Here is a 17322-nt window from a genome sequence, read left to right as displayed (position 1 = left end):
TATATTAATACTGTGAAAGTATCAAAGTGCTCAGTCCACAGAGAAATGCACACAGCCTGTATTCAGAAACTGAGCCTTAAAACGGGCCGTCAGGACTTCTGTAACTTTGTGATGTCACAACAAAGCAATCACCATCCTCAGCCCAAAAGCCCAGCCCACCTGGACCTACCATGCAGCTTTTCAGGATTTGGTTTCTCTACCTGTAATCTGGTATATTTTTATTGATCAGTGAGAAAACTCACCAACCTGTTGTTGCTAGAGCTCCAGAGAGAAGCCTGAGAGAGGAGATGTAGAACTATATTGAGATAGTTTTTGGTTCTTAAAACCAAAAACATATCTTCTTATGGATCAACACTTCAAATAAAACAAAGTTAAGGTGTAAAATATGGGCCATTTAATGTCTGTACGTTGTCCCGTGGTCCTGGTTCTGTTGGCATGTTGCAGCACGATGCTTCCCATCTGTGTCAGGGTCATCACGCTGCAGCAGGTGCCAATGTTCAAACTCAAACTCAAACTCAAAATTACTTTATTTATCCTTTTGGAACTTCATTTGTGTAAAAGCATCAGTGAAAACACAACACAGAGCTGGAAACAAAAACACAGAGGAGACAACAAACAAGTACAACTTAGAAACAGTTAGTGTAATAGTAAGTGTGCTTAAATTTTTCCACAGATATATAGTAGTAGGTGAATGTTGTCAGAAAGGTCAAGCCCCAGCACAAAGCCACAGCCATCTTGTTGTGCTGCCACCAAGCAGCAAAAAAAAAAAGAAATAATCAATGAATGCTGTTTTAACTGAAGAAAGTCTCAATTTGCTCTACTACCAGAAATAAAATGGTGTCAATATTGACATCAATAAATGATCATTCATCCATCAGTACAATAGATGTTTTGAGTTTCCATATTTCTCTTCTGCGTCTCATTATTGCTGCTCCCACATTTATCAAAGCCAAAATGTCTGTAAAGGTTAATGAATAAATAATAAAATAATAAATACATTTTTTTTAAACCTGGATGTTTAGCACAACTTAATGTAAAAGCTGCTCATTAACTCTGGCTGAAGGCTGAAATATTTGTTCTTTCACACAATTTAAAAATGCAAAGCAGCGAGACAAAGATGAATTTATATGCTAATGCTGGATATTCATTTCATGTACATTTCTGGGTTCAGCATGTGCTCCAGGAGCGGCTCAGACCAAGACGGTTTGCAACACACTTACACTAAGTTTAAAACTACAAAGCCAGACAGTTTATTTAAGAATATAGCTTTAATTCCATCTACGACATGTTAAGTCTCACCAGGTTTCTTCTCTGCTCTGATCTTTTTTTCTCTCGCCCTCCCCCACTCAGCCCCTCTCTTTCACCTCAGGCGCAACGCTCACTGTCATTATACATCAGCCAGCACTAAGTTGTTGCCGTTTCCATGGAGACCTACATCACAGCGAGTCCCCAAATGATATGGACTGGTGAGTGTGTGTGTGTGTGTGTGTGTGTGTGTGTGTGTGTGTGTGTGTGTGTGTGTGCATCTGTCTGTCTCAGGAAGACTATTATCATCATTTTGTTGGAAAAACAAAGTGGCGGTGCCGAGTCGGCCTTTTCAAAGCAATCTGAGCCTGCTCAGGCCTCGGCTCCTTTCTCCTTTTTTATGAAGACACACATAATGTATCCACACCCATGACTGACACACACACACACACACACACACGGTGCTCAAAGGCTTCCTGTCGCTGCTTTGATTCTCGGCCCACAGACGTCATGTCAATTCACAAGCCGCTCCTCTCCTCCTCCCTCTTTTCTCTCTTTACTTCCTTCCTTGCTCGATCTCCTTTGCATCCTTTTGTCTTCCTTTATTAGATTCATTTTCCCTGCCTCTCTCTTATTCTGCTCTTTTCTATTTTCTCATCTTTTACTTTATCGCTCTTAACCTTGCTCATCTGCAGGGATGAGTAATGAAATCCACTATTTAACGGTGTTAGATTATTAAAAAGACCACAGTGTGACAACCCCCGGGCAACATGACAGTTTTTGTTTTGGTTTGTCCCTGCTTCATTCTTTTCAGGTTCTTCCCGATGGCCTGGCCCTTCCCATCGCAAGATGGTGGTCTCTCTCTCTCTCTCCCTCTCTCTCTCCCTCTCTCTCTGTCTGTCTTTCTCAGTTTGGTTTTGGACTGTGTTAAGTTAAGTAAAGTTAAGTAGTTGTTATAAAATTAATATTTTAGCAGCAACTCGGAAGTTAACATGTAGCATTTATTGTGTAGCATTTCAATCAATATTTCATACTTAGTCCGACAGACAACAAACAGAAAAAGATGTAAATGAGAACAGTGTTATTGTGAATTCAGCTGAACCAAAACACTGTGTATGTGAACTCAGAGATTAGGAGAGAAACAAACGGATAAAGAGTTTAACGGCTCCACAAGTTTCCAACTACATCCTCAGTTTCACACATTGACCATTTGCAGTCCAGCCTTATACTGGGTTTTAACCTAGACATGTCTGTGCATCTGTTGGGTGTAAACCTAGTGTTATACTTTGTTAGTGTCATTTTTTTCCCATAGTTCTTGTTTTCAGAGGTTAGTTTTTATTTACCTTTAGTCTTGTTTTCGTCGTGAAAAATAGGTCGTCAGAAAATATTTTTCGTCATGTCAATAACAGCTTTTGATGTACTGCTAACAATCACAATAAGCCCAGGTACAACAATCCTTAACGACCCCCCCCCCCAAGACTAAAGCGTGTTACACAAGGGTTCCTGTCGTCATCGTGGTTCGCACAGTTTTAATTTTCTTCAGAGAGAAGAGCAGCTGACACCTCTGAGACACAATTAGAAAATGACACAACAGCTTCCATCACGTAACCTCCTTTTATATTTGATTTGAAGTCATCAGAACTGACTCACTTTTGGCTAAAGAGTCTGGCCTAATTTATTAGAACAATTTCAAAACAGAGACATGAACAAGCTCAGCACAGGGGAGTGATGATAACTCATCACAAACCTCCCCAACATTATTGTGTTTTATGTGTTTCAAAATACAAAAAGTCCTAGACAAAATTTCATGCATCTGTATTATTTTCATCCTCTGCTGTTTCCATCTGATGTTTTTCCGTTACCCATCCTGAAGCGTTCAAGTGTTTCTCTTCACCTCTCTCTGACCTGCTGCTGCTTCTGTTTTCAGACAGTGAGACAACAGCACTTTAGGTCAAACGGAAGCCCCAACAGACCTGCAGCGGAGCTTGTGGTAGTGTTTGATCTGCGCTGTAAACAGTGTCATTACACGCCCTCTTTCCAGCACTTATATCTGAGCGGGCAGCACACAGCAGCCACAGAGTGCAGCGCTTATCCTTGTTCACTTTCTTTCTAACTAATGTTTGGTATAAAATATGTAAGCTGCCAGTGCCGCTCAACATCATCATCATTGTGATTCACAGCTGCATGGGAAGAGGTAGCTCTGGTTAGAGACTAAAAGATTGGACACAGCCGGCTCTCCTCCACACCATCATACTGAGCTCTACAAGAGTTCAGGACATGTCAGCCGCTGCTCTGTCCCAGCTGTCTGCTGGTTGTGGATCAACAGTCGGAGGTTGACCTCTGCACAGGCACAGGCAAGCTGCCGCTCAGGGTGGTTGTGCTGCTGCTGCTGCTGCTGCTGCTGCTGCAGGAGCTTTCAGTGCAGACAGGGAGGTTGAGTTTCAACACAGCTTTCATCAACTGGTTGCCTGTTTACTGCTTGTTGGATTTCACCACTGATTGGTTCAGATAATTATTTATTGAACTTAAAAAAACCCAGTCGTAATTTTCCTCACTGTCCCTGTTAACACTTGTTGCCCCTCTCCTGTGCCACTTCTCGTCTTTAATGTAGCTCAGTGGCATTTTGACATTAATTCACTTGTTTATAATCACTGTTAAAATCATTGTCTGTAGTCAGCTCCTCCTCACAGAAGGAGGGAGGACAGCAGGGCAGACAGGTCGCGGAGGACAGTCCATCCACCGCCAGTTTGTGTTTACTACAGCCAGCTTGTTAGGTTAATAACAAATTGCTGTGAACAAGCCAACTGATTTTTTACTGGAATGTGGTGATATCTATCTGAGCCAACAATGCACAGAGGCAGCACTGATGTATGTTAACTGTATTTTAGTTTTTTCACTTCGATACAATTCTCACATGAGAAACATCATTCTCACCACTCCAAATGCAGTTCTCAAAACAGTTCATTTCCCCACACACATTATCATTTCTCGTTGTGTTGAATAAGCTTCCATTTTATTACCACATATTTCACCACTAAAGATGTTGAAAAGATGATGAACATGAGGAAAATTAAAGCTTTTATAAGAAAAAAGTACCTTGGATTTGTTTTTCTACACAACTCCTTAAATCTTAATATTTCACAGTCCCACAACAAACAGAGCATCAACCTTCACCATCATGCAGCAGTGACTCACCAAGCAGAGAGAAATCAGCTGGCCTGTTCAAGGTTTTTCACTTTAAGGTAATTTTTTATTATTAAAAGGAATCCACATTGAACTCTGAACTTTTTACATTTTTTTTTTTTTATAATGGTAGGTTTACTTGAGTTAAGGTACACCTTATTTATTTATGAAGTCTCGCTGAGATCAGGATTTCTTTTGCAAGAGTCCTGAGGACAACCAGTACTGTGCAGAGGTTTTAGGCACTAAAAATAATATAAAATGCTGTGCAGTGAGGATGCCGTGCAAAAATCTTGCCATTAATAGTTTTGTACAGAGTGCAGTAAACAGAAAATGTTTCCAAGCAACATGGAGAACCTGCCACAGTTTTTCTGTGGATTCAGGCTGTCTCAGTTTCTTCTGTCTCTTCATGTGATCCCAGACTGACTCTGTGATGCTGAGATTAGGACTCTGTGGGGGACAGACCATCTGCTGCAGGACTTCTTGTTCTTCTTGTTGTGTTCTTCTTCTTATGAGTCTAGCTGTTTGTTTGGGCTCATTTTCATGCTGCAGATTTAATTTGGAACCGATCAGCCTCCATGATGGTGTTGTGCGACTGATAAAAATCTCCCTTCAATCCCTAAAACTTTTGCACAGCACTGTATATCCCATGTGCAGTGACACAAAACACAGCTACTGATTAAAGCTATCTAAATCTAAATCTAAATGTTATTTAAAATATCAGCAAGTAGAACATCAAAGTCCTGCAGAGGAATGAACGTCTAACTTTGTCTCGAGCAGTTCAGAGTTGGTATAACAAACTTTAAAGCTACTCTGTTCTGTGATCTAGTGTCGTGATTGTTGTTTGACCTGATCTAAGGAAGTCAAATATCTCTGCAACTTAGATTACAAAGCCTTATGCATTAAAGCACAAGTATGCTGATGCCTTCTTTTAATTTGCACATTGAATTGTTGTACATGTGTTGAATGGTGTAAAATGATTTAAGGGTAATGGCAGCAGCATGAGCGTACAGAATATATCCATACATAAAATATCTAATGTAGACAGTTCAGCGGAATATATATATATAATATTTTTTTAAATTCTGGTGTAAAAATCCAACTCTGAATCTTTTGTTTTTGTGTTCAACATGAGTTTTGTAGGAGAATCTGAGAACAAATTTCCTGAGTGTTTACAATGCTGTACTGCATCAAATAGTTTTCCACTGAGGTCATAGATCAGAGTAGGAACATATTCGTAACAGATGTTTGTAAAGCAGACTGAACTGTAGTACCCGGTTTGTGGTAGAGCCAAATACAACAAATACAGCAGCATACAAGAGATTATCATCTGCATAGCGACTGATATTTTTTTGTGTAGAGTAAATAATTGAGGTGCTAGCATTGATCCTGGTGGGACACTATTATCAATCGACCTTCTAGGGATATGATTTGAACCAGTTGTGAGCAGAATCATCAGCCCAATGGAAAGCAGCTAATTTCACACCTACAAAGATTATACAGAACAGAACAATTCTGCATTTTAATCGAGTCAATATATACTATAAAACTATAAATATATGCATACACATACAGGCCTGTAACTGCAATATAGATGTTCTTTGGTCTTTGAAGGTGTATTATCACTGTTTTATTTTCCGAATCAAAAAGATTGGAAATGTGCCATAAACCAGACAAGATTGGCATTTTCTCTTTTTCTATCCCCTCTCTCTCACACACAAACACACACACACACACTCTTAACAGATGTCAGGACGCATTATTGATTAATACTCTGAGGTCTTGACAGAGAAAAGCTGCTAAAGTGTATAAAACCTACATGGGAATGTGTTCAAAACAATATAATAACTGAGTTTCAACCAATTGAAAACTATTTCAAGGTGTAGCCTTTTTAATCACCTCTTCAATGTCAGTAATGCAACTGAGTGTACCTTAAATAAATAAGACCATAGTTGAGATAACTGCTGGCCTCTACCTCATGCATTATGCACTGATTGTTTAGGCTAGTGTCTTTCCCTGCAACCTGTTGATTATTGTTACACAGTAGGTCTTTGCTTCTCTTTCTCATCGTGGAGGGACATAAACATGGTGGAAATGAACTCTCTGGGGTTTTAGCTCCTCTATATGTGAAAACAGACACAAGTTCACAAGCACAATTACATACAAATTAACAATCTAGAAGATGCTAAAAGCAGCTAGTTTCTACAATAGCTCAAATATGATGCAAAGTACCATTCTATCTATGAACTGTGATTGAGATGTAATTGCAAAATAATTCCCATTCAGCACGGGCTGTGCTTGCAACAATTTATGGCATTTGAATCTCAATAGATTTCATTCTGTACCTCTGGGGTTAACACCAGCTTGTGTGTGTATATACAATGTGTGTGTGTGTGTGTGTGTGTGTGTGTGTGTGTGTGTGTGTGTGTGTGTGTGTGTGTGTGTGTGTGTAATCTTGCTGATGCATGCAGATGCACAAACAAGTGAGTCAATATCTGCTTAACAAGCACGTCATCAAGGAAAAACGCTGACCTCTGATTAATCTGTAGCATTGCTCAGCCCCTCTTCATACTGAACTTACAAGTGCAGCTCAGTCAAGGAGAAAATGGAATTTTGGGTTACTTAGCAACAGTGAAGTAGTAATTACCACAGTAATTTGGTAGGAACGACCACCTTTTTACCAGGTAATGATTTTACAGCATTTGCTTCAGATTTTTCAACGAGTGTCATTATAAAAACAAAAGAGGAATGGGTGATTTTACATTTTCCGCCTCTGGTTTAAAGTGACAAACCACCTATTTTACACATGAAGATCAATTTAGGGTTACTTGGCCTGTGAACATTTGCATGATGTCTTCTCTGTGTTATCAAGTCAGAAAATGGCTCCTGCTTTGGCTTGGAGACTAGAAATTTCAAACAGATGGAGGTGGAGACGTGGGTGTTAACCAGGCACAGGGAGGATAATGAAAGACGAGAGATTCTCAACAGATGGCTACAACCTTTAAGGCCAGGGTCAATTTCGAGGGAAAACTGATGATCATACAACTGTAATACAGAAACTGTAAAGTAACCCAAAGCCTGTTGAAGGGATCCTTAAATATGGTTTCAAAATCTGATACTAGAGTTTGTGTTGCATGAATATTCATGAAGAGCATAAAGTTGTATTTAGGAGGGAGGTTACCTCGAAGACCAACAGGTATAGTATAATGAGCCTAATAATACGTATTATTTTGAAGCTTTGCGTCTTTCAAATCACACATTGCAGAAAGTATCAGGCACATTGCTGTGTTGTACTCCAGGTGAGGTGAAACACCAAACCTGAACACTGATGGGATTTCTCTGATATATCATGTTCATTATCACTACAAATTTTATTTAACTGACACAAGAACATTATAATATTATATTCCTACAAAACATACAGAATCATTTACTTTCTATGGATAAATAAATACTTTAAAAGCACTGGGGTAAGGCCTTTGTAAGGTATGTATTGTCAATAAACCTCTCTTTCCTTCATTCTTGGGGCAAAGCACAGCGCTGTATTTAATTGACAGGGAAGAACACAGAGGGGCAAAATAATGGAGGTGCTGACCTAGACCACCAGCTGCGATGACCCGTCCTCCAAGGCATCCTGCCACAAAGTCAGCCCTCTTCTCCCTCATCCTGGACGTTCGGCTGGGTTTGATCCACACACCTGGCGGAGGTGAGAAGACAGTCAACCACAACAGAAAACAGAAGTCTCTCATCCCCAAAGTATTTTAAATAAATAGCCAAAAGTATGTGAACACTCAAATATTACACCGATATGTGATTGTTGTTTGTTCGTTCCAGAACCACGGACATTAATTTACTGCTGTACTTACGCTCATTCAGCCACCAGAACATTAGTGAAGTAAGGCCTGGATCACTGTCATCACTCAAGGATGGTCTTTCCCTAAACTGTTGTCGCAAAGTTGCAGGCACATCATGGTCTAAAAGCACTGTGGTCTGAATGGTCTAAAGCAGTTCATGCAAAACAGCTTTATTCAGGCTAATTGTTCATTTTAAATGGCGCACATCCAAAATGGGTTGTATATGAAAGGCATTCAAATTGTAAATAAGAGGGAAGCCAAGCAGAGGACTGGGATTGCTTCACATAATTGAAATTGGCTTTTGTTTATTTTATATAGTCAATTCACGTCTTAAAGGAATTATTCAACATTTGAAGAAATACACTTATTTTTTTCTCCTTGAAAAGACTTAGATGAGAAGATCAGTACCATTGTCATGTCTATATGCTAGATATAAGGCTAGATTCAGCAGGTAATTACCTTAGCCTAGCATAAACGCTAGAAAAAGCTAGCCTGGTCCTCTCTAAGATTAGAAAAGAAAATGTGTCTAGGAGCACCTATAAAGCTCACTATTTAACACAATATGTCTAATTCACTTCCCTGTGTTTCCAGTCTTTATGCTAAGCTAGGCTCTAGCTTGATATTTAGCGTATAGCCATGGGAGTGCTATTGACCTTTTCACCTAACCCCTGGCAAGAAAGGGAATGTGCATATTTACCAAAAAGTCAAACTATGAAAAAAAGCACTTTGTGAGAGTTTTTGGAAACTTTGTCAACATTTGTCCTGAAAAATGTAAAAGCTGACATTCTTCCTTGACACTTCCTAGATCACATGGTAAGTACCCATTACTGGGGACTGTGGTCTGAAATTGTATTTTTGTGACATTGTCATTGTGCACCATTTGGTTTGGGCAAAGATAGGATTTTGAAATCCCTAATCTCCAGCAGGAACAGCTGAGTTTCATTTTTGGGTAAAGGAAGAAGAATGCATGAAATAAAAGACAATTTCTCTGGTTCTGCTTCAACAATTTATTGACTTACTTTTTTCCACTATCCACTGTGAGTCTGACAGTGTTATAGGAGCGTAATGCTGCACTCTGTTAAATTACCACTATTTTTGTGGGTATTAAAAATTAAAAATGAATGTTTAAATTAATACTTTTTATCTTTATTTGTGGAAAGATCAGTTCTATGCAGTTGACCTGAAACATTTTTAATTACAAATGATGTTCTTATAAGTAATTACTTAAGTGCATCCAGTAAAGCTGCATAGGTAGCAATAGTTATCACTAAGACACATGATTCTGTTACAGCTGCTATTACAGAGTAAAACCGCCCCCCACACACACACACCTCTCCCACCCCACACCTTACTCAGGTCATGAAACACCAAGGGAGGGGAGAGAAAAGAAAAGAAGAATAAAAGACAAACAGAAACCAATAAAAATAAATAAATGAGTAGCTTATGGGATACAAAAGAAAAATGAATTAAAATTTTGAGCAGATGATGGCACAAGCATAAAAGTCAGGGGATCCTGACTGTTACCATTCACTCTGAGCTGAACAAGAATATCTGGACAATATTTCATACCAATCCATCATCCAATGGTTGGTGAGATATTTCAGTCCAGACTCCCCTTCCCGTCCCAAGGGACACAACACTAGCAACACTGACCACCAGGTGCATGCATCAGCTGCAGGACTTGTATCAGATTTAGGTCAAGCAGCACCGCGGAGTTCTCTACCAGCTGATCCTCGTTCTAACCCTCACATACGGTCATGAGTTTTTCAAGGTGACCAAAAAGTAAATACAAGCTCCTCAGGGTGAATGTATCACTCTCTCTGAAGGGGCGATGAGTTCAGTCAAGTTGCTACTCCCCCGCACTGACCTGGTCGCCTGCCTGTGGGAGTGTTACTGGAACATACAGCACTTGAGGACAGAGATGGAAGACATTCTGCGCTGCTCGCCCTCCCACCACGGCTGCACTGCCTGGGGTAAGCAGCTTCATAGCGGATGTATTGTATAGGTATTGATCAGAGGATAAATGGATGGGTAAACAAATTAAATGTCATTTGATAACACAATAAGCTTAGTTTCACATTGTCCTCTAAATGGGTCGCCAGAGAGACGTTATCTCACCTGACAGAATGGCGTTTATGAGTGTACTTCTACTGCAGCCAAGTCTCCCAGCACTGAGGAAACAGACTGCCAATTAAAACTTTGCCAACAGTGAGCACAACTGAGGCTATAGAGAGAGCTGAGTGTAAAATTTGTTGAACAATTGTTGAAGTCGTTAAAAGGCAGGTGCTGTTGTTCTCTGGACTTTCACGCATACATGTTCCTGATACTTTTCTGTTCGCGGGAATTTCTGAACCGTTGTTAAAATTCCCTTCGCATCACTACCCAAGGGAGTTAAAAGAAAACATCACTCCGGTGGAAAAATTTGTTTTCTCATTTCTCTTAGTTAGCAATAACTGCAGAGGAGAAGAGGATGGGAAAAAATAGGCTCTGAAGAAATGAAGGAATCAACCGATTTTCAAAGATGTTTCTCGTGTCCAGCAGTGAGATACGTTTAGTAAATTTGATTTTCTGTAAACAATGAAAGGCTTAAGGAGAGGAGAGGAGAGACTGATAATACAAATGTGTTGCAGTGCTGCCGTAGTGCTGGCTGTGAGAGAAGTAATGGCAGAGTTGCAGAGCAGCTAAATGGTAATCTCTGACTCAGAGGAGGTGCAGGCAGAGCCACCAGCAGCTCACTAATAGATATGCTCACTGCAACAGATCAGCTATTCAGCCGTGAAAAATGGAAAGGCCAGATAACATGCAAATATAGACCAGATATACGGGAAGAGAGGAGTGAGGAGTTGAGCTTTCAAACAGGCATGGAAGCTCCTAACTTTTACTGTTTTTCTCTTCTTGCGTCTGCAGATTAACTGGCAGTAACAGCCATGGCTTCGTTGTTGTCTCAGTGTCTCAGCTATCTCTGGATTCAGTTCAGCCTCTGCAGCGCTCCACTGATTGACTGATAAGTGTGTGTTGAAATTGACGCATCAGTACCAGAGATAACATAATTTTAGTTTCATGCGAAACCTGGCACCTGCATTACCGACAAAGCAACTCTACCACCAACAGTTCAGTCCGAGATTCAGGTGTGTGTAATGCTAGCAGCGGCTTATGTAGCCTCAAGCTGCTGGGTTCAAGTAGAGATAAGAGGCCACACCTTTTCCATTTTCAAACTTAAAGGAGCTATTTGCTATTGCCACATACCCAACGTTAGCATTAACAGCTGTTTACTTCCCAGTCTTAAAGACACCTTGCAAGTTCAGCATCAAGCTTCATCCCTTTACTCACCAAGAGCTGTCTGCAGAGATGGAAAGCAACTGTTTTGTTTTGCTTCCATTTCTATCACTTATTTTTCTTCTAATGAAGTTGGCATGCTAACCAGCTAGCACTGGACAGGTTGGTCTGTCTTTGTCTTTCTCAGATACCAAGTCATTGTAGCGTCCACTCTGTGCTGAAAAAATTGTGAACAGTTTCTAACGGTATGTACAGTTAGTTTCGCTTTTGCAACCACACTTAACATGTTTCTTAAATTTCAGGTGAGAATCGGACAGTAGACTGAGATATTTTACTGGGAAAACATATTCAATACATTGTCCATTAATCTTTAAATTGAATTTATTAACTTCTGATGTTTCTGAACCATCATGAAGAAAAACTGACAGTCTGCTCAGCGTTAAGAAAACAATAAGTGCTGCAATAGTTGGGTAAATAGATATATAATAGTATCATCTGCATACATGCTCCACAACATGACTCTCGTAAGTCATTTGTGTATAAACTGAAGAAAGGTGGGCCAGGGACAGAACCCTGTGTAATTCCAGTTTAAAGGGCAAGTTTGGTTCAACAAAACTTCACTTCAGATCGTCAAACAGCTTCAGAAACACCCTCACCCTACACCTTTCTGATGTCACGGGCTGCGTCTGACAATTTATTTATTTTTTAATATTCCGAAACTGACAATCTGACAGTCACACTATTTTCATGCAATAATTGACAAGGTGTGTTCAGGTGAGAAAGTTTGTGTGCACTGTGTCCCTATATTTAATCCTTTTAATCTCCTTTTTAACAGCTGTAGACCTTTGCCTTCCAATATCCTCAACGTCACAAGCTAATTTTAGAGTTTATAACTGAGGATTCTGTTTCAATATATTAAATCCGTTTCTACAGTCCAGAAAAAACGTCCTGCACCACATCATCTGCATCAAACTAAAGTATGTGAGAGAAACGCTGTGTGTCGAGAGGACGAGGTTCATGTGTGCATTCTCACATTGTAGCCTGTCACATGTGCTTTCTCACACACAGCCTCTCACAAAGCCTGTCAAGCAGAAAGCTACCAAGAGGCAGAGCGAACCATTCTCCCATACAAAAAGGAAAACTCGCACGCAGCGTTTGTCTCTGCTGCTTTAAACTATAAGAGGACAAATGAGCCACTTTGAGGAGAGAACGCTGCAATTTTTCAGCACAAATTATTAATTCTGTTGCCCTAGCAAACTACAAACTTTGGGGAAAAGGAATGAGTAGGCCATAATTTACTTTGGCCGACATTCCTCCTATTCTCGTTGGATCGAACGCTTGCCACGGCTGCGTGCGCACACACACACACACACACACACACACACACACACACACACACACACACACACACACACACACGCTTAGGCTCACACTGTCTGTGGCAGTGTATGAGATTGCGTGAGCTGAGTGACGCGTGGAGCAGATATCTGTCTGGTGGACTCAGCTGGAGGAGAGGAGAGTGTGTTTATTTAAAGCTCAGAATCAATCCTCCTCTTTCTCCCGTTTCGCCCTCCCAGACACCAGCACTTCACCTGTGAATCAAAACCCACACCTGCACACACACATTAAATCTGCCCAATGGAGGGATACAGTTGCACCCAACCTCGCCCCATTTCCAAATGTCATCATGAGGTGGAAATGGGAAGATAGTTGCAAGGAAATGAGGTGATAATGGCAGCAGGCCCTCGCTGAGATCAAATTCTGATAGAGGGCCAAAAATACCCTGAATATTTCAGGCAGAAATCAAACAGCTACACTGCAAGTGATCTCAATTCACAAGCTCACCAGACACCAGCTGGCAGATGTTCATTTCTTTGATAAAAGCAGAGACATGTTTGCCAAAATACCCCATGTTTGCTGCACTTCTGAGCTGCTCATGGAGTTTGAGACATTTTGTCCTTCTTATCAAATGACTGAAATGTGACAGTAACTTCAATCTTAAGGTAAACTGTTCTACAAAGCCAAAATGCAATAATTAAGATAATAGATAGATAATAATAGATAAAGAGAATAATTGTTTGGTAAAAAATTCTGTTAAGACCAGAATCTGACACCTATTTTACTATTTATTTCTGAGAAAACAGCACTTCAAATATTGCAACCCATACTATAAGTGAACAATTAAAATAAATATCCAAGTGCAATATCCAAATCACAGGACTATCATCGGTCTATAAATCATCAAGAAGTAAAAGGAAACAAGCTTGTTTGGTACAAGCCCCAACAAAAATCACATCACCATCCTTTTTATATACTTTCTCAGTGAAAATGAAATGATAAAAATGACTTAGTAACGAGGGAAGCTGATCCACAGTTACTGCACTGCCACAGAGAAAGTATCCAGGTTCTTTAAGTAAAAGTAATACTCTATAAGGATTAAAAGTGTTACTTTAGTAAAAGTACATAAATAACATTAGCAAAATTTTAAGTATTCAATGCAGAAAGATGTCCACTGTTAGAAATATAATATTGTATATTAGATAACTGGATATATTCATTGCTGATGCAAAAATGTGTAAGAAGCATTGTATTGTTTTTGATGGTTGAGGTTGTGCTAATCTTAAGTATTTTATCTACTGTTTGGTGATTTAATCTCATCATAGGTTTTTTATGTAAAATCTTAATTGATTAAGTTAATATTGCCTAAAACAGTCGAATAAATACAGTGGAGTAAAAAGTACATTATTCCCCTCAAAATTGTTGTGGAGTAGAAGTATTAAATGGAAATGCTTACGTACAATAAAGTACATTTACCTCAAATTTGTACTTGCATAGAATTCTCTAAATGTATTCTGTTCCCTGCTCTCTTTGTAACTAAATAAATCCAATATGACAAACCCACATCTTATTTCAGTTTTACACCTCACATCTACCACCTCAGCTTACACCTCCCGTGGAAGTTGGTGATTTGATCTGGTTAAATTACCTTTAAATCACACATTGAAATTTAGTAATTTGTAGCAATATTTTCTATCAATTTTAGGTTTCATTCAATTTTCATTTCAATTTCCATCTTTAGGTATCATGTATGTCAGTAGTACCTTAGCACCCTTTTTCCTAGAAGTAACGTTTATCATTCGCAAAAAAGCTGCCATAAAGATAACCATTATAATGGAATATTACTAGGTGTAGTTTGTATCTATTATCAGATAAATTTCCTTCTTGAATGTCCTAAATTCCATCTATGAAAAAGTAAAATCCGAGCTGAAGTGAAAAATGATTCACATCATGAGGATACAATTTCACGTCATCTTATCTAGAACGCAATATATTACCATTATGATATTCCACGACAGTATCAGCAGTCAGACATAAACACTAATCTCAGCATGTGAATCATCACTGAAAGCGTTGCAGAATGAAGAGAAATTACCTTAATATATCTGAGGTGTTGAGAATGAGGTTGATCACTGTCAGAAGCGTTTTGTTGTCCCTACATGCTCAGCTGAGTTACATCGAGGTCTGCAGCGTGGACATATGGTCGAGTGTATCTGCATCTGCTGGCTGACAGGACTGATGATTAATCCTCAGCGAGCGGTGCGCGCAGGTAGGATGAGATTTCATCAGTGTGATGTAAAAAGACGCTTCGGCTGCTTCTAAAGGCGCTAGCAGTCATTCAGCTAACGACGAGCAAACTGAAACCAGACTGAAGGCTGATAAACACCCACATGCAGACAATCTGTTGTTGAAATAATGTACTATAACAGGCAAACAAACAGTCATACAGCAGGTTAAAGGCCAATCAGATCGCCTCAAGTTAGAGTGAGGGAGGCCCTCGTTTAACTGAGGATGGCAGCAGCCACTGAGACACACAACCAACAGGAAGAAACACAGCATCCAAACTTTGGCAGAGCTCTGTTTTTTTTGCTGAATTGTTATGTTACACACAGCTAGTGTTGGATTCCCAGTCTCCCCACAACCAGGACAAACACAAACTGACATCCACCCAGTATATAAACGCTCCTTTCCAACCTACTCCCCTCTCCTCAGTCCACTATTGCCCCCAACAAGGCTGATTGAACACACCAGGATCTCATCAACAACACTCTCAGGGGCGTGCTTTAATGACAGTGCTGATCCCCGGATATCACCTCAGAGAGAGAGAGAGAGTGAAACAAAACTAGAAAACATAGCAAACAAAAACATCTCCTGGAAATGATCTAACATAATTCATCAATCAACTAAATACGATCAATCTTCAGCTAATTAATACATTAAATTCGATCACTAAAGTAATAATTGAACTTGCATGTCTGAGTGTGCCAGTGCATGTACGTATTTGCGAGTGTGTGCAGGAGCTGTGCACATGTTCAGTGAGGGGATGGATGGGGTCAGCAGAAAAACTTTAAAAAATATATTTTCGCTGCTCTATCTCGCCGTCAAACAGCCCTTCCCTTCGGAACTACATTTTTTAACCGTTAAACTACCGTATCCCTACGCACAAGACCACTGCTTATCTCTGTCTGACTCAAACAGCTAATCTGCGGAGTAATACACTGCGTGTCGCAGGTGTGCTTGTGCGTAGTAGTACAGTAGTACAACGGTTCATAAACTGTAGTTCCAAAGAAAAGTGCAGTTTGAAGGCCAGTGAAAATATTCGAAAATAAAGTGTACGCTTCAACCGATATTCGCTTTTTTTCTGTGGGCATTTTTAAAGTGGCTAAAACACTTTTAGTGGATGGCCCCACCCACAGCAGCACGTCACACAGATTCTGTGACGGTGCTCTCGGCTGTTTCTACAAACTGGGAGGTTGCTGAATCTGAATCTACTGCAGGTCACACAACCCCACGTCAAATAACCCAAGCTATCACTTTAAGTTTCTTCAATGAAGAGAAATCATGCAGATGCTGTAAAATGGACCAATCATCCGTTAGGTACAGGTAGAGGATCGTAATTCAGAAAAAAAAAAAAAAGATCAGTTTCTACCCAAAGGAACTAAAAAACATATTGTTCCATTGCTCTATACTGTTAAACCCACCAGCTACTCGCCATCTCTCAGCAGGTCTTTTTAATGCTCTGCTGAATCACACATTACATGCTGCTATAAAAAGCCGACAAAACTGTTGTTGTCTTTCCTGTTCTTTCCTCGCTTAACTAGGTTTTCTGCTGGATCTGCTAGTGCAACATAAAGCCTCTAAAAGTCTCTCCCCCCTCTTTTCTTTATCTGGCTCTCTGATAAGTGAGTATTTATTTGCCTCTTCTCTTCAACTGGATTTGCATCCTGGACAGACATATAATCACATCCACTCACAGGGATACACACACACACACACACATAAATGTACAACCTGAGGCAGTCTCTGCAATGCAGGTTTGTTTAATAGCACCCTACAATCGATTATAAGGATCGATGCACTAATCCGCATGTCTTACGAGGATTGAGAGGATGCGCAAAGCAATCAGGAGAAGCAATACACCCTACAGGACTTAGAAAACTTCCTGTGAGTGCAGAGGTAAGACTATGCGGTCATTCATAATATAATCCCTCTGTAGCAGAGGAAGCTGGAGTCTGGTGAATGAGGGGAGATGTTGTCCAGCTCATTTTGGAGATGATCCTGGACGAAGTGAATATTGCAGCTCAGAGTTATCCAGGAGGGCTTGATGGGACACCAAGGAGCAGGAGGGCGATGGGCAGAAGACACAAGTTTCTACTTGGTCTGCTAATGAGCCCCCATGGCCTCTGAGTAATCCTATAAATATTCATGC

General features: G+C 40.0%; 1 protein-coding gene across 2 annotated transcripts in view; it reads right to left on the bottom strand.

The window, feature by feature from the left end:
* LOC130174955 (kelch domain-containing protein 8B-like) overlaps positions 1 to 17322 on the bottom strand; it is a 163413-nt gene that overhangs the window by 10094 nt on the left and 135997 nt on the right. For both annotated transcript variants that reach the window (XM_056385208.1, XM_056385207.1), the window contains one exon: positions 8021 to 8122. In XM_056385208.1, the coding sequence (XP_056241183.1) occupies positions 8021 to 8122 (102 nt within the window). The remainder of the gene's footprint in view (positions 1 to 8020; positions 8123 to 17322) is intronic.

This window comes from Seriola aureovittata, chromosome 9 (genome assembly GCF_021018895.1).
Source record: "Seriola aureovittata isolate HTS-2021-v1 ecotype China chromosome 9, ASM2101889v1, whole genome shotgun sequence".
Classification (NCBI taxonomy): domain Eukaryota; kingdom Metazoa; phylum Chordata; class Actinopteri; order Carangiformes; family Carangidae; genus Seriola; species Seriola aureovittata.
This window is presented reverse-complemented; position numbering and strand designations above follow the sequence as displayed.